We start from the raw sequence: 19,078 nt of genomic DNA on the forward strand, positions 1-19,078 counted from the left end.
TTTCCATAGCAGGAATAGCCAGATGGATTGTTAAGTGCATTCAAATCTGTTATCAAAAAGCTAAACGTACTTTAATAATACCCCCAAGGGCGCACTCCACACGCAAGTTGGGGGCCTCCATGGCCTTCCTGGGAACATTCCTTTGGAAGACATTTGTAGAGCAGCCACGTGGTCTACACCGCACACATTTACCAAACATTACTGTGTCGATGTGCATTCCAAGCAGCAAGCAGCTGTAGGACAGGCTGTTCTCAAGACACTCTTTCAGACTTCTGCAGCTGGCACGGGCAACCGCCGTTAATGGAGGGACTGCTATGTATTCTATGCAATAGATATGAATTTAGCAGCCCACATGCCTCGAACTGAATATGCTACTTACCAGTATGCATCTGTTCTTGGCATGTAGGGCTGCTAACATTCATATCGCCCACCCTCCTCCCCGGTGCCCGTAGCGGCTGCAGATACTCTCTTGCATTCAATCATTAGCATGACCATCCTTTACACTATTTCACTCCATCTCTGCCACAATGGCTAAAAACAATCTGGGGATGGAGTCGATGCCCATGCGCACTGTAGTCCAGGGGAGGAGCCACCTATCTCGTGATACTTCGAAGACTCTTCCAGGACAACAATGTGCAATCATCCGGACCCAACACTAGGCGGCGATCTATGCAATAGATATGAATGTTAGCAGCCCTACATGCCAAGAACAGATGCATACTGGTAAGTAGCATATTCATTTCCTAGTTTTGAGCGGAGTTGCAGGGTGTACTCCAGGAGAGACGTCTGCTCCTGTGCCTCTTGTGTCTCCCAGCTGTCCTTCGTTATTTCCAGCAAGGATCTAGGAAACACGGCCGTAGAGGAGTTCGAAGGAGGAATAGCCCAGGCTGCTCTGTTTCTGAGCCCTGAGCACATTCAACGCTAGCGGAAGCAGGCGATCCCAGGTCTGGCCCTCCGTAGAGAGCATTTTCTTTAAGGTAGCTTTCAAGGTTTGGTTATATCTCTCCACCAGACCGTCGGTCTGGGGATGATAGACCGACGTCTTCAACTGATGTATGTTTAGGGACTTGCAGACCTCTTTCATCATGCGTGATGTAAACGGAGTCCCTTGGTCGGTGAGCACCTCTTTGGGAAAACCGAAACGGGCGAATAGTTCCACAATCTTCTCTGCCACTTTTGCTGTGGTGGGTGCCCGTAGAGGAAACGCCTCCATGAATCTAGTCGCGTAATCCACGATGACTAGGGCGTAACGGTGTCCTTTAGATGATTTGGGCAGGGGCCCGATCAAGTCCATACCTACCCTCTCGAAGGGTATACCGACAATGGGCATTGGTTGTAGGGGTGCAGCAGGGGGTCTGAGGGTGTTCTTTCGCTGGCAGATTTCGCATTTCCTGCAATATTCCTGCACATCCCGGTATACGCCTGGCCAATAGAAATGTCGCAGTATGCTCTGTTTTCTCTTTCCCTGCATGGCCTACCGTTAGATGAGCATGAGCAAAGAACAGGACCTGCTCACGGAAGGACAAGGGCACCAATAGTTGAGGATTTCTTCCCGCTTCCTCCGGTCTGTACAGGAGGTCTTTCTGTATCACGAACCTAGGAAAGGAGGGGTTTGAGGCATCTTGGTCGGCATGAGCGGCCTCCCAGGCATTGAATAGAGTTCTGTCCTCTGCTTGAGCGGGTCTGAAGCTGCGATCCAGAACCCACGGATTAGGGGTTATGTATGCCGCCTTGGGTCCCTCTACAGTCCGGGGGCGTTCAAACACTGTCTCTTGGAAGAAAGCAAGGAATCTAGGATTATCCACCGCCAGGATCATGTCCTCAGGCAAGGAGTCAACTACCCCTACCCTTGCCACACAAGCCGGTTTATCTGTTGGCCATAGGGTGATGTCGGCTAAGGGATAAGGTTTTATGTCCCCATGGACGCAGCGGATGTGAATGAGGGTATCGGGGATATACTGACTGGGGAGGACCAGTCGTTTCCGGACCACAGACTGTCTGCAGCCCAAATCTAAGAGGACTTTCACCATATGTTCATTAATCCGCATACTCGCGTAGAATGAGGTTCCCATCTCTGCGGAGTATAGCACTGTTTTGGGGAGATAGCCGACCTACGTCGGCTCCTCTGGTGGGTGTTTTCTCGGACACAGGCGGGCTATGTGGCCCCATTCACCACACTCGAAACATTGGGGACCCCTTGATGTATGAGATTCCATTCGAAATGGTATGGGTCTTGAGGGTTCCATCATCGGTTTTGTTTTCTTCTCCGGTTTGGCTGGTGGCTGGCTTTTGGTATACTTATCGTGTTCCCAACCCGAACCCCGGGGTTGGGCTCTTGCATAGTTTGCTGCCATCTCGATGGCCTGCTCTACAGAGCGCCCTGAGTGTTGTCTTAACCATCTCTGTGACCCGTACGGAAGGGCTTCCATGAACTGTTTTAAGTAGACTTTAGCAAGGATGTCTTCTTTGGTGCATGCCTCTGGTTTCAACCACTTGTCTGCCATCATTTTTAGTCTGAAGAAGAGGGTTTTCGGATTCTCCCCAGGTACCCCTTTCTCTTTTCTGAAGCGGACGCGGTACGCCTCAGGATCTAACCCCAAATGATCTAGTATCACGTTTTTGATCAGGTGGTATGGAGCAGTGCCTGCAGGGTTGGCCACCTGGTATGCTAACTGCGCTTCGCCAGTCAACAAGGGGGCCAGAAAGAAGGGCCATTTTTCCTCCGGCCATCCTAACGCCCTGGCTGCTCGTTCAAAGTTCATGAGGCACGCGTCTGGGTCTTCCCCATGTACATACTTCTGTAGGGCTATCCCCGAGGGGTTGGGGATGTGTACCCTGCTCTCCCTGGTAACATTGCTTAAAGGGGTTGCCGCCTTGTTCTGGAAGCTTTCCAACTGGGCGGTAATAGTGTTTGTGAACAAGTTCCGGTCTGCTTGCGCCGTGGTGATCTGATGCTCCATTGCCCATTCTAATTTCTCCTGTCCCTTCACCAGATGTTGTACGAGGGCGTCCATCTCGGGGGTACAGATGGACTGAGGTGTTAATAACACTTCTGACACCAGTTGTAGGGGTTTGGGAACAGGAGAGGCAGAAGGGAGCGAGTCTGACACCCGAAGTAGTGATTTTAAAGACTGGTTTATTTTTAGGTAGGCTTTTCGTCTTCTGCTGGAGAGTCTCAACCGGGCAAACTTGTCCGGTTCCGTCTTGACGCCTCTGGGGAATACAGGTCGTTCCAGGGTGCTTGTGCCACGCCGGGTATAGGAGCCCGCCAGACCGGTGGTTCTGCGGTGGTCGTCGGGGTCAGGGAATCCCTCCCAGGTCAGGGATGCAAAAGAAAAAAAGGAGAAAGAGTAATCACTCTGATGTTCTTCTCAAAGCTCTTTGGGGGCCAGGGAAGTGAGGGACACCAAGTGCTGCTGTGTTTTGTACACACGGTCGATCTTGTGCCTTTCGTGCTCGTGAAGGAAGGGGTTGTGGGGCCTGTACACCATGTACACTGGTTATCTACATGTTCGATTGACCACTACGTGCAACCCAGCCCGCCACACTGTCCCGTACCTTTGTAAGCCACGCTCCTCCCACGGGAACGTGGCGGGGCGAATCGCCGGTCCGTTGGCCTCCTGGCTTGCAGTCCACAGCTGGGCTCGTCAGAATCTCTTCCCCGCCGTACTCCGTCTTCGTCTCAGCTCTCCAGTCACTCACGCTTTCTCCTCCTCGGGAAACGCCGTCCGACGACTTCCGGGTCGTACCTCCTTTTGGCTCCGTGACAAACCAGTGGGGCGGAGCCTCGTCATCTTCGCCGTGGGATTTAAAGGGTCCGTGTGCCTTCAGGTCTTCGTCTCCCCAGCGGGTGTCGTTGTCCGTCCGAGGCCACTCCTCCGGCCAGGAGGAGGCAGGCTGTGTTTCGGAAACAGAAAGGGGTGAAAAGGGGGTAACAGCTGACCACAAGTCCACATCAGCATCAATGTCAACACTGTGGCGCCCCGCCCCGTGACAACCCTGTTCTTCATAGGAACAGTCCAGCCTGAACTGCCATGCCAGGTTAGGTATGAAATAGGGTGGCGAAGCCAGATAAAGAACGATGATGGATTTAACCCAGATCAATATTGACTAGGGGGAGTATCTGGAAAGTTTCTGTTCTCCGTCCATCACCTCCTTGTGTTTGCTTTGTTTGCCCTAAGTTGGCAGAGTATGCCCAGATGTGGGTCCCTTGCTCATTTTGCCACTGGATTCAAGCTAGCCTGGCTGATGAAAGGCGTTATCATGAAACTGGCCCCAGAATGCTTGTTTCTGGTCCAGGGAAGATCTGGCTTGGCAGTTCAGGCTGGACTGTTCCATGAGGCACAGGGTCAAAACTGATTTGCATATGACTGGGTATGAACTGGGGTGGCGACGTGATGATGGATTGAACCCAGATCTTATAGTGACTGGGGGCAAGTGTCTGAAAAGTTTTCTCCGTTCATCCACCTATTGTGTTTGCGATGAAAAATAAGTGTCTGGCCCCAAAAATGAGTGCCTGTGGCCCCCACTGCCAAGCACCTTCTCAACTTAACCACGAAAAGTATTCAAGACTGATTCACCCTTTAACCTGCCTGAAGCCCACAGAAGCTCCCAAAGACATGTTGTGCTCAGCATGTTGATAGACTGACTTGTGTTGTAAAAGCAACACATTTTTTCTTGTAGTAATAGTTTTGCTGTTTGCATAACCTACCCAACCTCCCATAAACATGACTGGTTCCATGCAAACATTCGAGTTGTTGAAGGAGGCTGCTCTTAATATAAAAATAATCTAAAGATGATCTTTAATATTGTGGCATGGTGTTTTTTTTACATCTAAACAAGAGTCTTGTTCAGCATGTCCAGAGTCTACATTAATTATTTTTAATTTCAGATGCAAATAATTATTCTCGATCTAAACAGCTATCAAGATGAAGTATAGCTTGAAAAGCAGTAACTTTCCTCAAGGTTCAAAACTTTTGTTACAGGTAAGTAACTAGTTTCTTTCCATTGCCTTAGTTGGCTCGTTGGCTTTTATTATAAACCGCTATTAATAGTGAATGCTGTATGTAACATTTGTATTGTTCAGAATGTTATGTATGGTTTGAATATTTGATGTCATGTTTATGTTGTCATAAGTGTACTTTTTTGTTTAGCCACCACGTACATCGCATCCTATAGTGAAGTTTTCTTGCACTGACTGTGAGCCAATGGTAATTGACAAACTTCCTTTTGACAAGTATGAGTTGGAACCTTCACCACTAACGCAATATATCCTTGAAAGGAAAGCGCCCCACACTTGCTGGCAGGTAAATATTTTTTGAAATGATGATACTAGAAGGATGGTCTGTAATAATAAATTGTTTGACACAAAATCACACTTTTTCCTGAATTACAGTTGTTATTGCAAGTTTTAATGAAAATTTGGTCTCCCTTATTTAGGTAAAATTACTTTTAGAAAGTGTTAATAGTGGCGTATTTATTGCATGTACTAAAATGCTGGTAAATTGCACACTTGGTTTGATAAGCATGAACATTTTACCACAGTAGCGATTGGCCTACATTTTTGTAGTTACGTTTATTAGAAAGATTGTAGTTAATGATTTAAAAATTACTTTACTTTTTAGGAAAACAAAACGTTTTTTTATATTAATCAGTTACTTTTTGTTGTACTGCAGAAATCTATCTGCTAAACCAGTATTTCCCAAACTGTGGGAGCTGATTTTTGGTGGGTCATAAAAGTTTAAGCAATGCATAAAGATGCCTTAAAATTCTGTATTTATCTTGTCAAATTTTTTGTGCTTCAAAGACAGAGTTTAGATGTCAGGCTATGTGTTCTGAAAGATTACTGCTTATTTTTTTAACATGGTGTGTATAAACCCCTCTCACTTTCCAGTAAGAGAAAGGAAAATAAATGATGCGACAGTCTTGCTGGGGTACAAAGAGTGAATGGAAAGGCTGTAGAATGCCATTTTTTGTAATAGAAAACCTAATGTTAAATACCTGTAAATGAACTGTACACATTCAGTAGTTATGAAAGCACACACGAAGCACACTTTTTAAAATCTGTTTTATTATGCAAATTGTCTTATAACAGTGTTTGAACTATTACAGCTGTCTCTTCGGGGATATTTGGGTATCCTGTTCAGATCAGACTAAACCACAACCCTTCCCCCAGCACCCATTCTGTTTTTCGTCCCTGAGTTTACCCTTCTATGCTTCATCCATCCATGGTGACCCCACTGTACCTGCTGGCACCCGGGATTGCTACACCGCAGTTCAGCCATTCTCCACCTTTCACCAAGGTCCCACAACCTTGGTGACTTTGTGGGCTTCCTCTAGCTTTTTATTAGTTTTTCAGCTTGCTGACACCATATTGTCGACCCACTGTCTTGCTGTCTGCTCCTCTGCCCTCCCAATCAACATACCACATGACTGGCAACCACCAGTGCCATATTGCACAGGAGGAGGGTGTACTGATTGAGGGTTAAGTCTCTGCATATGCTTAGAATCATTAGAGGGGAGGCAAGTATAATGGACTCGCCCATCACCAGTGAGTTTGTGATTTATCCTCTTCTAGACATGAGGGACACCCAGGCAGTCGCTGACTATGTGCATTAGCGTAACATGTTAACACATCTCAAACATCTATCTGTAGGTATTCGCCCCATGGCAACAGCCTGGTCCTGTTATAGTAGGATCTGTGAAACAATTTCAGCTGGATCAGTGGGAAGCTTGCACAGATTGCGACCTTACTGGGATACCTGCAGGTAACCCACCTGTCTTAGTCATACAGACTGCCCAGATCCTGCTCCCATTTCTCTCTCCGAGCCTTTAATGGGGGTTGACTGTTGATAAGCAATGTGTGGTGTAAATGTGGGTCACTGCATATTTAATCAGGGGGACACCCAGGGCCCTACATTCCAAGGCCTATCGCATTTAACAAAAGTTCTCGAAGCTGGAGGTATTGTAAGGACTGGCTACCAGCCAGCTGATATTGCTTTTGCCAGGCTGCAAAGGACATTAACTCCCCTTCAACCCATGTATCTCCTATATTGGGGATATGTAGCATGCCACATTTCCCGTGGCCTTCTAACTGTCGCAGTCCCTCTGGCGCTGCTGTGTCCGACAGTAGTGTTTAAAAAAGGGATCTTGCATACTTTTCAGACTTTCTTCAATGTCCTAATCGCCATTATGGTTGGGATTGGGATGGTTACAGGCTGTTCTCTGTATATTGGTACGTTAGATAACCTATTGGTCCATTCCCCCTTCTCTTCACCATTAGGGATGGTTTGCGTCGGCCTGCAAATGCCCGGTTGGTAACTATCAGCAATTGCATTGCCCAGTAATAGAGGGGCAGGTTCGGGAGAGCAATACCCCCTGGTGCTTTTTCCAAGTCATAGTGGATAGAGCTATCTTCCCCCATCCCTCCTCACCACAACAACAACCTAACTTCAGCCTCCTCCACTGTGAATAGGCGGTCTGCTTCAAAATGTGAATACTGCAACTTCTATTGAAGAACTTGGCATGGTATATCATTTCATAGAGTGCCTCTCTCCCCAACAGCGATAAGGAAACCCTGCACCATTTCCCCACGTCCTGTTTAAATTCTACCAGTATCGCTCCTGATTGTGTTCATGGAACAACTTTGGATCAGTGGTAAACATACATTTCCAAGTGCTTAAATCCTTTCTCCTCCCAGATGAAGGGCACTGCTGTCCCTCTTCGGCTGCCAGTCTGTAATTGGGTATGCTATGCATTTTGTTCAGTTTATGTGAAGGCCCACAAAGTGTCCAAACCCTTGAACATCTCGACAATTATCGGAATGGATGTCCGCGGCTCCGCCAGGTAAAACAAGATGTTCTCAGCATACAGCAAGATTATATCAAAGTCCCTCCATAGTCTTCAGAGTAGAGCGTCACAGAAAAAAAACTAATTAGCCAGTGGATCCAATGCTAAAGCAGGGGGAATAAAGGGCTTCCCTGATTGTAGCCCACTCCCTACTTTATACGCCAAACGTACTGTTGACCCAAACCCAGTCAGTTGTGTCTGGTATAGAAACCGAATCCAGGCAAAAAAGGAGAGGCCAACGCCCAGCCGACTGAGCAGTTCCAAGAGCTATTGCCACTCTAGGGAGTCAAATGCCTTCTTAACATCTAACGCCAGAAGCACGGTGGAGTCCTGCAGTCGTTCTCTCCATGCCAGACAACCAAATAAGCGCAGCAGGTTGGGCCCTGTGGACCTGTATGAACCTGTATAACAGACTGGTCTGATACAATCAAATCATCAATCACTTGCAGTAGGTGGTTTGCCAAGATATTGGCCAGTATTTTTGTTTCAATATTTGAGTGATCGTGGCCTATAAGAGGTGCGATCTACCTTCAGTTTTCCAGTTTTATGAATTCGGATAATGGTCGCTTGCCAGAGATTGCATAGGAGCCTTTCCTCAGCTCTTAATCCTTACAACATAGTACAAATTAGTCTCACCGTCCATGTCTTCACAAATTTAAAGAACTCCGAAGAGAAACCTATAGGGCCTGGGGACTTCCTACTCTTAAACTGGGTAAGGGCCTCGGTTATCTCTCCCGTCTGCAGTTCCTCATCTAATCTTTTCCTCGTATGCCTCCCCAGTGGGTGATCGGGATGTTATTTATAAAGTTCTTCAAAGATGCCTGTGTTCAGTCCACTGTACAGGATGTTTACAACTTCCACAGGAATTGAGCTAATTATGAGAAATATTCCCTCAGGTCTACACATGTGCCATCTTCATCACACACTTTGCACTCCTCTGTTTCTGTGCCAGCCAAACGCACATTTTCCATTCTTTATTCCGGACTTGTTGTGCTCTATAGAGTGTCCTAGCCTTGTTATATTGAATGCTTTTATACTCCTGATCTGCTTTATACTTGGTGTTTGATGTCCGTTTCAGTCACATACCGTGTTTCCAGGGTTTGCAGTTTCACATGGAGGACTGTTGGGTTCTTTTTTCCTTTTCCCTGCAACATCGGCAATCAAATGGCCTCTAGTCCTCACTTTGTCTTCCAGGGGACCTCCCCGGAAGTCACTGTACCCTCGTTTCTATTAAAGTACAGTGTTGTCACTTCCTTGGCCTGTTTCCGTGTGGTCCAGTCTGTTAGTTCCCATAGACCTAGCTGCCATCCTGAATCAACGAAAGGCAGTACCCGCAGCAAACTCGTCATCAGTGGAAAGTTGTCTGAAATCACCTGAGACATATATGGTGTTCCGATACCTCCCTCCCTGTGTCACTGGTACTAGGAAGTAGTCCAGACTGGAGAGTGATTGGGATGAATTTGGCGCAAAGGAGTACTGGTGGGTCTGGTTGTTTGGCATGCCATTAATTAATCTGCAACATTTCACGTAAAGGACTGCAGCTGCACGTCTTGTAGCCTTAACCTGCTTTTGACAATGCTATCCAGCTCCCCTTGCAGGGTGAGAATTTGCTCACCTCCCACTATCAAGAAAACATCAGGAAGTTCAGCGATCTAGTCTCCCAATTATTCCAACCTTGCTTCCTGCACACCCGTGGAAGGTACCAAGAGACCATTAACAGTTCCTTTCCATTTCATGTACCCCTCACTGCCACCGGGACCCAAAGGGTACGTTCACATCACCTGAAATGACGGGTATCTACAAACTAATATTCCCTCAAACCCTCTGTGAAGCCTGCATGTAACAGTGTTTTAAATCTATCCCTCCCCTGAAAGACACAGTTGTTGCCCAACTAGTGGATCTCCTGTAAAAGAACCAAATCCAGGGACTCGCGCGTCAGGTACCTTGTTACCATCCTGCGGTTCACTTTATTACCCAGGCCCTTCATATTCTAAGAGAGTACCTTCATGGACAGGCTGGACCCCTACTGCGTGTGTACCCCTGCGACCTCTTTGGGAACCCTCAGGATTGTCCACACTGGTTCCTCCCCATGAAATTAGTGTTTAACCATGCTTGTTGTAACAACTTATGAAACCTCCCCAGTCCGTCTCCTTGCTCTGCATGCTTACATCTACCTGCCACCCAAATGCTTGAGGTGCTCCCTCTTTATGTGCCATATACATTGCCAACTGTTGTAGGGAACTATTACTATATGGTGTGAGTGTTCATTGTGCCCGCAGGAGGAATCTCGTGATACTATAAACTCTCGCCCTCGCCCCTTGTAAACAGGTTTTTGCTATTCGTCCCCCATCAGTAATTATCATATTAAGTCCTTTGCTGTCAATTAAGTGACTACTGGCAGGACTGCTTTGTCTGCGTCGGCACCCGATGTGATGGTACCAGTGTCTGATTCTTAAAAGTCCGTATCCAGGGCCCACTATTTGTTGTCTGAGTTCCAGAGTCGTCCCCGTTGTACCTCCTCCACTACTTTTGCTCATTCCTGTTCTGCTTGGTTTTTGGTTGGGGTGGTCTTGGAGCGTTGGCACCCTCTGCATCTTGGTGTCTGTTTTTGCCACCCTGTTGTTCCATCCTCCCTTCTTCTATCTGTCAGCTTGGGGTAGCTTTCTTGTTCCAGCCAATTCCGCACTGCCACTGGAGTCGTGAGATTTGCTGCTTCTGGTAGGAACACGAAGCAGAGCCGGAAAGAGCAACACATGTTTCATGTGGAGGTGTTGCAAATGTGTGTTTAACTGCAAGGAACATACTATTAACAGGATACCTTTCCTGTGTCTGGTGAGCATTCTTGCTACTATGGGATGCTGAGCTGCAGCAGGCACACGGTGGGCTCCCTGGGACCCTACGTTCTCACTCCACAGTGTACAAATGTGAGACTTTGCAGCTTAGCACTGTGGAAAACGACCATTGCTCCACAAACTGCTCCAAACAGGGACCTCCACCTTAATGGGGATCCCCACTAGACCTACATTGTTTCACCTAGAACGTCCTTTTGCATCATTTGGTTTGACTGTAAGAAAGATAACTACTTGTTGCAGCTTTTAAATTGTCACTGTTCTTGACTGTGGGGCAGACCAGAGCAAGTGTCGACTCCGTGCCCTCTACCCTGTTCCCCAGTTTCTTGTGATCAGCTCTCACCAACATCCTATGCCACTGATTCAATTTTAATTTACGATTTCTCAATTTTAGTTTACGATTTCTCCTTAGTGACTCGGATCGCTGTCAGTATTTACCCAGAGTGGGTCTCTAGATCCCTTTTTTATTTTTGCTGGTACTCCTGCCTGACTACACTCTGGGTTATCCACATCTTCCTTGGTGAGCAGGTGTTAATCTGTTTGGGGCACACTATTATCCCCTCTCTGGGGCCCTGCTAGCCTGCTCCACACCCTCCCAGGCTTCCACTAATCGCCTGGCCTCCATTAGCCCTCTCTGCTCCAGATGGCCTATGTGTGGTGCCACCTGCTTATCTCAGACAGCCCATTGGGCCACGTTGTTTCTATTCAGGGCATTCCTCTTCCATAGGTTTCAGTCGCTGGGCTTGTGGAACTACAGCTCTTCTGGCTAATTCGTTCAGTCCTGGGCTCGCTTTTGGTTTCCCTCTCAGCAGTGGGGAAGGAGCTAAATGGTAGCGATCAAATGTAAGGGTGTTCCTGCACTGGGAGGCAGTCCTTTGCCTGATGGGTTCCTGAGCTCATTGCCCCAGTGGACCAGCTGTCCAGCAGGCATACCACCCTCACACTCTCTCCTGGAGCTGCACCATTACCAGCTTTCCACCACCTCAGTGTGCCGCCATCTTGGTCATAAATTCTGAACAAAATTCCGAATGGTGTCTGTGCAGTAAATCAATCAGCTGTTCATCTCATGGAAGGTGGCCCTACTTTGGATATTAACATCACCTCAGAAAAAAAAATCAGACACAGCTGTACTTGAAAGTCTTCCCTTCTTCAGACAATCAATTCCTCAAATTCGCTTGCACATCATCATGATCTGGATGTCCAGTGTTTAACTGAAGTTCACCTCAACCAAGACAGAATTCCGAAAAGTTGCCAAAAACAAGATAAAGTACAAGCCTGGCATAATGACATGAACCTTGACAACGTCGAACCCAAACTCTAACCAGATGCCAAATCACTTGGATTCACCCTGGACACCAACCTCTTCTTCAAAGAACACATTACAAAAAAAAGACTGCCTAGTAACAGCTTTCCCTTCTAATGAGACAAAAGGTACTTAAGAGCTGCTGTTTGAACCCTTGTACTCTTTCATCTGAATGAACGAGAGGTTCATTGGCATCTGTTATTCCTTCACACGTGCGCTCCATGAAATCTGAATGATGCCTTTCAGGATTGTCTCCGATTGGTTGAAGTTTAGTGACCTATCTAGGTTATTAAAAAGCCACCGTTTTTAGCCTTTGGGTTATGCCTAATATAGAACTGCTATTGTGATGTTGCCATTGGATTCCAAGCTCGACAACTGGGATGATCTAAACATGGGAATTTATGAAAAATATCAATATGGAGGACCTCCATCCCAGGTAAGTAATGTTATTCTTCATCGAGGTACTCTAAAGCATGGATACCCAAAGTACGGCCTGGGGTCGCATGCGGCCCTCCTGACCTTTGCATGCGGCCCTCCTGACCTTTACATGCGGCCCCCTGGATTGCTGTTTATTTGACTTAGCAGTGACATTCACAAGCCTTAAACCGTAACTATTTTCACATTAACTGAAGTAAAAGGTGACCTACACCATTTATCTTTAGGAACACACTCATTTTAAAGGTATTGTGCAACAAACATGCAAAAATATTGTAAAGGCTCTTCAATAGTCAAAAAAGTGTACATCACAAATAAAGGAGTTTTATTTGTATTTAAGTGATAGTTTTCAAAAATCAACGAGGAAACATTCATGCCTTCCATTCCCCCGGCAATAATTCCATTAGTGAGCCAAATCCGTTGTCTTGTGCACCTTCAACATGGTCTCTGTTAATATTTTACATGTAACATATTTGTTTATTAAAGCGAACACAAAAGGATTTTGCAGCACAATTCCTGAACTCATATTTGAGGGTGCTCTCACATGCGATGACGAAAAAACCAAAACAAAGTGTAATGAAGCCATTGCCTAGGATTATACAATTTGTCAAGTAGAGAAGCCTGTATTGATCCCAGGTTTGATCCCTGCTTCTAATCACTCATAATGTTTATAAATAAGAGACTACTGGCACAAGGAGATTGTAGGTCTAAAATTAAATTTTCTATTCTATTTCATTCCTATTCAATAGTCAAATTCCTTCCTTTGTACATATGACTCGCCAAAGGTAATGATGGCAAGCAAAGAAGGCCCTCCCAGGGGTGTGGTAGAGGGATAGCGGCTTTGATACAGCATGAAGTTTTTGTTTTTCTGTACTCCATCTATTTGCCAAATCAGATTCATTCCTGCACAAATGTTGGAGATGAAAGCTATCTTCTAAAGCTTGAAAGCTTTCATTCAAGTGGTGAGATGCACAATGCTGGGCCTTCACACAAGCACACCACGGCACTCTTCTAAGTTATAAATCCACACACTGCAGCTCTACTGGCTAGAAGTGGCCCCATAGGAAGCGCCCTTGCAAAACTGCATGTTCTGCCAAGTCTTGCATGTTTTGTGGCTCAACAACATCAGAGAAAATTGCCGGAAATGGTCTCCCACCATTCAGAAGAGTGTGAAATTCTCCATGAAAAACTCAACCTCCACTTTGAAGGCTGGAGTTAGCCATCTAACTTTACAACTTTGTACACAAATTATGACCAGTTTACCTCTTAGATGAGCAGGGTGCCTAGATGAGATGGGGACAGTCTGATGCTGGACTCCACTATATTTTATTTTTAAGTCATTTGAACCCCCTAATGCCCTTCTGAATAGAAGGAACATCACACGGTGCTAGGTTAACCCAGTGGCTCCGGTTTTAGCCACCTTAGTTTGGGTCTCGGATTTGAACGCTTTCTTTCTAAGGGACCACATCTACTTGGACTAGAAGAGAGAAATTTACATTGAAGGAGGGAGAGTGCTAGCACCGTTCAGCTTGAATGCATACTTCACGGTGGCTGACACTTCAACCTCTGTCTCTCCTTGCAGAACTTGAAGGCTCTTCACCAATAAATGTCTGCTACAACATAGGGTCGAAATAAATCACTCATATTCTGACATTAGGCACTCAAGAAGAAACATAAACCTACTTGCCTGCCCAGTGTATGGTATGACCATTTTGGCATGTCACTGGTATGAAATGGAGGTGAATGTGAACACCGAGAAGACCTATCAAAACAGGCCTGCTTAGACCTTCTCCGTAGCCAGTGAGGCCACCAAAACAAACCGGACAGTCCTAATGCACCTGTTTTCAGGAGCTTTTCAGCCTATTGTAACCTCAGTTTGGCACAAACGAGGTTTATCCTTAGTCCTTTTGACTGTCTCTTATGACATCAAATATTTTTGGTGAAAGACTTCTTTCTTGGTGACCACAACAAGCTGCAAGCCTCTTGAGCTTCACAACTTTTTGAAGTCGCTGGAAGGACACAGTGGTTTTTCCAACTCCATTTTCTCCCCAAAGAGTTATTTTAAAGAAAAGTGTCTTCCCATCATTCTTGCTCTGTCCCAGTGCTTTCTCTCTGAGACATGGAACAATCTGGTCAGCTAGAACTCGTTGCGCTTCTGTTTTGACTGGGCACATAGGATGCTATGCTCTCAAGTTTTCCTCTCACAGTGATGCAAGTTTTAGCCAAGAAATTCTTCAAGACATTGTTTGCGTCTGCAGCGTGATGCTGCGTTTTCATTCTTAATTGCTGTAAAATTGTTTGTCACAGGATGGAGAATAGGTGAGACCCAGGAAAAGATAGGATAAAGTTATTTATGCTGACTGTTTTAGCACAAATATTGGGAAAGAAACTACTGACTATCCTGCTGACCATTCAACCACTGGTGTGAACATCATAGATTTGGCTCCATTTAAAACCTAATATAAATGTAGCTGACGTGTTCCAGCGAATTTACCATGGTTTATATGAAGACTTGGGTTCTGCTGCCACTAGAGGGATTTGGGCTGCAAGATTAACACTTAGGCAGTACAGGGAAATAAATCTGAACCAAGAAATAGTTTGGCTGAGCCTGGATAACTAATATCTTTGGGATTGTAGCTTGAATTAAACAGGACGTTTAGGCGTTCAAATTTCCTAGTAGAACCAAAAACAATCCTTCCAGGAAGAGGAGATGCCAAACAATGGGAGTTGATGCTCAAAAAAGGTGAAAAATCAAGAGAAATTCTCTACATTTTGCTAATAGTTGGGTAAAGCAGAAAGTTGGCTGAGATGGGTGATGTGCCTGTAAGAGGTGGGGCCTGTGCGTGTTATGGAGGGGGTTTGCACATGCTGGGTGCCTTTGCGAACGTTTTAAAGTTGCACCTTAATTCAGAGAACCATATTTGGTTGTGTTTCACAATATTATTTATGGAGGAGAGTAAGAAGTCAGTGTGTTAGAATAGCCATAGATGTAGTGTGTCCATTTTGTGTAACAGGCAGCTTTTTTAACATGTATGTGTTGCCTCTAAATCACCAGTTGCCTATTTTGAACACAAAATCATCCACAGTGAAAGCCAGAGTTGGATTTATGAAAATGTTCTACATGAACTCTTGCTTTGGGGTTTTTTTTATGGGAGGGGTTTGACCTGTTACTCTGTGCCAAGTGAGGGAGTTGTTGAAAGCCACCATCGCAATAAAGTGGCTATGGAGCAGCTTAGCACTTGTCCCGTATTTCTTCTGCGTACTGTGACCCCCGCCAGCCCCCCTTTTCTCCAAGGTCCATTGCTTTCAAAAGGCCAATAATGCTACATGGGTATCTCACGACATGAAGATGTAGAGATAATCAAGTTGTCAAGAACACCATGACGTTAAATGACCCATGACAACATGTTTTAAAGTAAGCTTAATAATGAGAATTCTCTACAAGATTTGTCCCATCACTTCCAGAGGATCATTCTTATTAATTTGTTACAACTCGTAGATAGGCTCCCTCTGCAACTTGATATATTTCTCGGACATGCCGTCCCTTGAGAGTCATGGCCAGCATACTGTGGAATATGTTACTCTGTAAATCCAAAGTGGTTGCCTTATTAGGCCAATACAGGAAATCCAGTACTTGACAGCTGGGATAAGCTTGTAGTGTTGAATATGAAGGAAGTCAAACCCTGTGATTCAATGCACAATTATCCTGTTTTCATAGACTTTTTATTCTATATCTTTCAATGGTAGCCTTTTTAGACCTATATATGAGCACTGGTGTCAAAGTAGGTAGGGATCCGTCTCCCTTAGTCCATGGTAGTATCTCAACTGCAAAATGTTAAGGAGGGGGTGGTTGGTTAACCTTTGTGTCATTTTATTCCAATGAAAACTTAGATGAGTCTGTAGAAGGATTTAGTGTTGAGGAGGGCTCTGCATGACACATTTGTCAGTCTTTTCTTAGTTTTAAAGGTACTTCTCCTCTACAAAGTCTGCCATTAACTCGGGCAAATGCTCCGCATGCAAGGTTTTACAACAGCCCTAATACAATTCCCCCAAGGAAACAAATGTTTTCTTGCTGGTTCATAGCTCGCTGTCTGATGATCATTATGATCCACACTAAAGGGGTCTCAAATCTGCAAGTAAATACTCTCTACAGTTCCTCATCAATAAAATACAGGGAAATAAGGAACTTTAAGAAATATTTTAAAAGGGCAATTCACGCTGTTGTTTTTTCACTTACAAGCAGTAAGCAAGATATCTAGACTTCTGAGCCTTTATAGTGAAGTTATATCTCATATAAATGCTGTATCTTCCAAGCTTGTGCATTTTTTCTACGTTGATCTGGTTTTGGAAGGTTCCACTTAAACTGCAAAACTTAGTTGAGAGAGATCCTCATGGCTCCAGCAGGTCAAAGTTCAGCAGTGGTTTCTAGACCTCTGTCGATTTTAGAGCAACACATGGGGTTGGTGAAGTCTGGATGCCTTCTGTCAGTCACTCACTGTACACTTTGGGCACAAATCCATTCCGTTTTACAATCTAGCTTTTGAATTTTTCTAGGTTAGACAGATACACCCCCTTAGCTCCTGTAAGCACTTTAGAATAAAAAAAAATGTCAGCAGCCAGATTACTGACATGCTACGTTTTGGCAACCTATAATCTGTATAACATTCCATTAGAAGAAGCCCAACTTAATTAAGCAATTGATGTCCTTTCCAATTTCAGATTGGTGTTCAACCTACACATGCTATTTTTGTTTACCTTTTTTTCAATTTGCTGATCTCCAGCCATGGTATCTCTTTATACATTTGACGTAGGAAGGGGATTATAGGCATTGCCTGAACTAATATATCCAGAATAAGGCCAACATATCCTAGTGGATATTGATAAACTGATAGTCTTTACAGGCTTTGCAGCACTCAAATGTTACTTTACGAACTAGCCGATATATTGTTGTTTACATATCGACGAATGTTCAGCAAACAGTTTTGCACCTGGATGACTGACTTGTAAAGGGGAAAAGAAGAGGCTAATGCCTTTATCGTATTCAACAAGTAATTCTATTCCTTCCTCAGTCAGGGTTCACCATCCATACAAAACAATCTCTTCAAAAATAGATTGTCTTTGGGATGATAATCAAGGCAGTGGCATTGAAAGATTGCCCCAGCCCAGAGTCAATACCTTACTGAGGGTACTTTCCTTTTACCAGACGTCACAATCTGACAGAACGATTATGAGTATTTTGAGGGTCATGGCTTCTTGTATTTCTTTGAAATGAAGAAGCTAACTCCAACAGTGGCCTTGATCACAAATGAATGGAGCTTTGTAGGATCTACTGTTGGTGGAACTCAGTGTTCAGCACAAACTGCAGTGGTGGAATGCCAAAAGAGCTACTGGACAGATTGTTTCTCAGCCTACAGATGCAAGTGGCCAATGACAAAGATCCTCCCTACTCACACGTTAGACCTCACATTCATAGAACGGTGGCCAACACAGCAAGGTCTTCTGCACACCAGTGTCCCGGACTTGTAGCAATACAAATAACCCCCAGCACTTTCTTGTTGCAAATTTCTCACAGGGTTGAGCTAATTTTCACTGTAAACATGATTGAAATGTATTAAATGCAGAAACTGAGGTGAATTAGCTCACTGCATCTATGACAGTTTGCATGCTAGCTTTAGCAGTGGGCCATACGTCATTGGGTATGTCTACTGGCGGAATACTTTCAAGGAGTAGACATTGACTTTCAAATCTCCCCAGGATGAGTTCTTAGCAATACATGAATGTAAGATGAATCCTCAAGTACTACAGGAATACCTCTGCCGCTGAGGCACACCAGATTGTATAATGGCAAAGCTTTGGTCCAGGTGCCTTTGCCCTGTGGGTTAACTGACCAAAGACATTTGCATATGTTTTTCCACGCTACAACTGATTAGTTATGTGATCAGGAGAATGCAACAGGCACCTATAATGCTCTGCTCTCCCCCCAATGGTGGAAACAGCTGTTACTTCCTATTCCTCAATAAGCCTACCAATCCATTTGAAGTTGCAGCTGCTTCCAACTTATCTAATGCAACACAAACGTCAGCCGTTCTCTCCAGAGTCAAAGATGCCAACAATGTCACCTGTGAGATCCAAGAATGTGGATGTTCACTGCTTTACACAGGACAGCAGGCTAATAGTAAGAAAACTTGACTACTCCAGCATGTTATGCTGTCGAATGGAAATACTTTGTTCATTGCTGTTTTGAAATGAGCATCTAGCCCTTGCAAGCCACAATCATGAATATTTGTTTGCTGCACATCACACTTGGAAAAGTTGGGCCATGCAAAAGTCGGGACTTGCAAAAGTCAGGGCTTGCTTACAGTTCCATTAGACTTCCTTTAGAGGCAGTCACTCTAATAATTCCAATCTATTGTTAAAATACCTATCATTAAAGACAAATGTTCTTCATGGGTTACCACCTATTCTTTCATGCAACCTTAATATTTGTCTTACCAGAGCTATCTCATGTTTCAGTTCTTTTTTTTTTTTTTTTTTTTTTTTTTTTTTTAAATTTCCATTGGGCCTGTTTCTTGCTAAACCTGTAAACAGATAGGCTCAGTCTTGTCACCAACTCTTCAAAGCCCACATGCCTTCCTCCCTGGAC

General features: G+C 44.9%; 1 protein-coding gene across 1 annotated transcript in view; it reads left to right on the forward strand.

Annotated features, from left to right (window-relative positions):
• Positions 1-19,078, forward strand: part of INTS6 (integrator complex subunit 6) — a 428,531-nt gene that overhangs the window by 208,200 nt on the left and 201,253 nt on the right. Inside the window, exon 8 of the mRNA XM_078657272.1 lies at positions 5,154-5,306. Within this exon, the coding sequence (XP_078513398.1) occupies positions 5,154-5,306 (153 nt within the window). The remainder of the gene's footprint in view (positions 1-5,153; positions 5,307-19,078) is intronic.

Source organism: Lissotriton helveticus, chromosome 8 (genome assembly GCF_964261635.1).
Source record: "Lissotriton helveticus chromosome 8, aLisHel1.1, whole genome shotgun sequence".
NCBI classification, from domain to species: domain Eukaryota; kingdom Metazoa; phylum Chordata; class Amphibia; order Caudata; family Salamandridae; genus Lissotriton; species Lissotriton helveticus.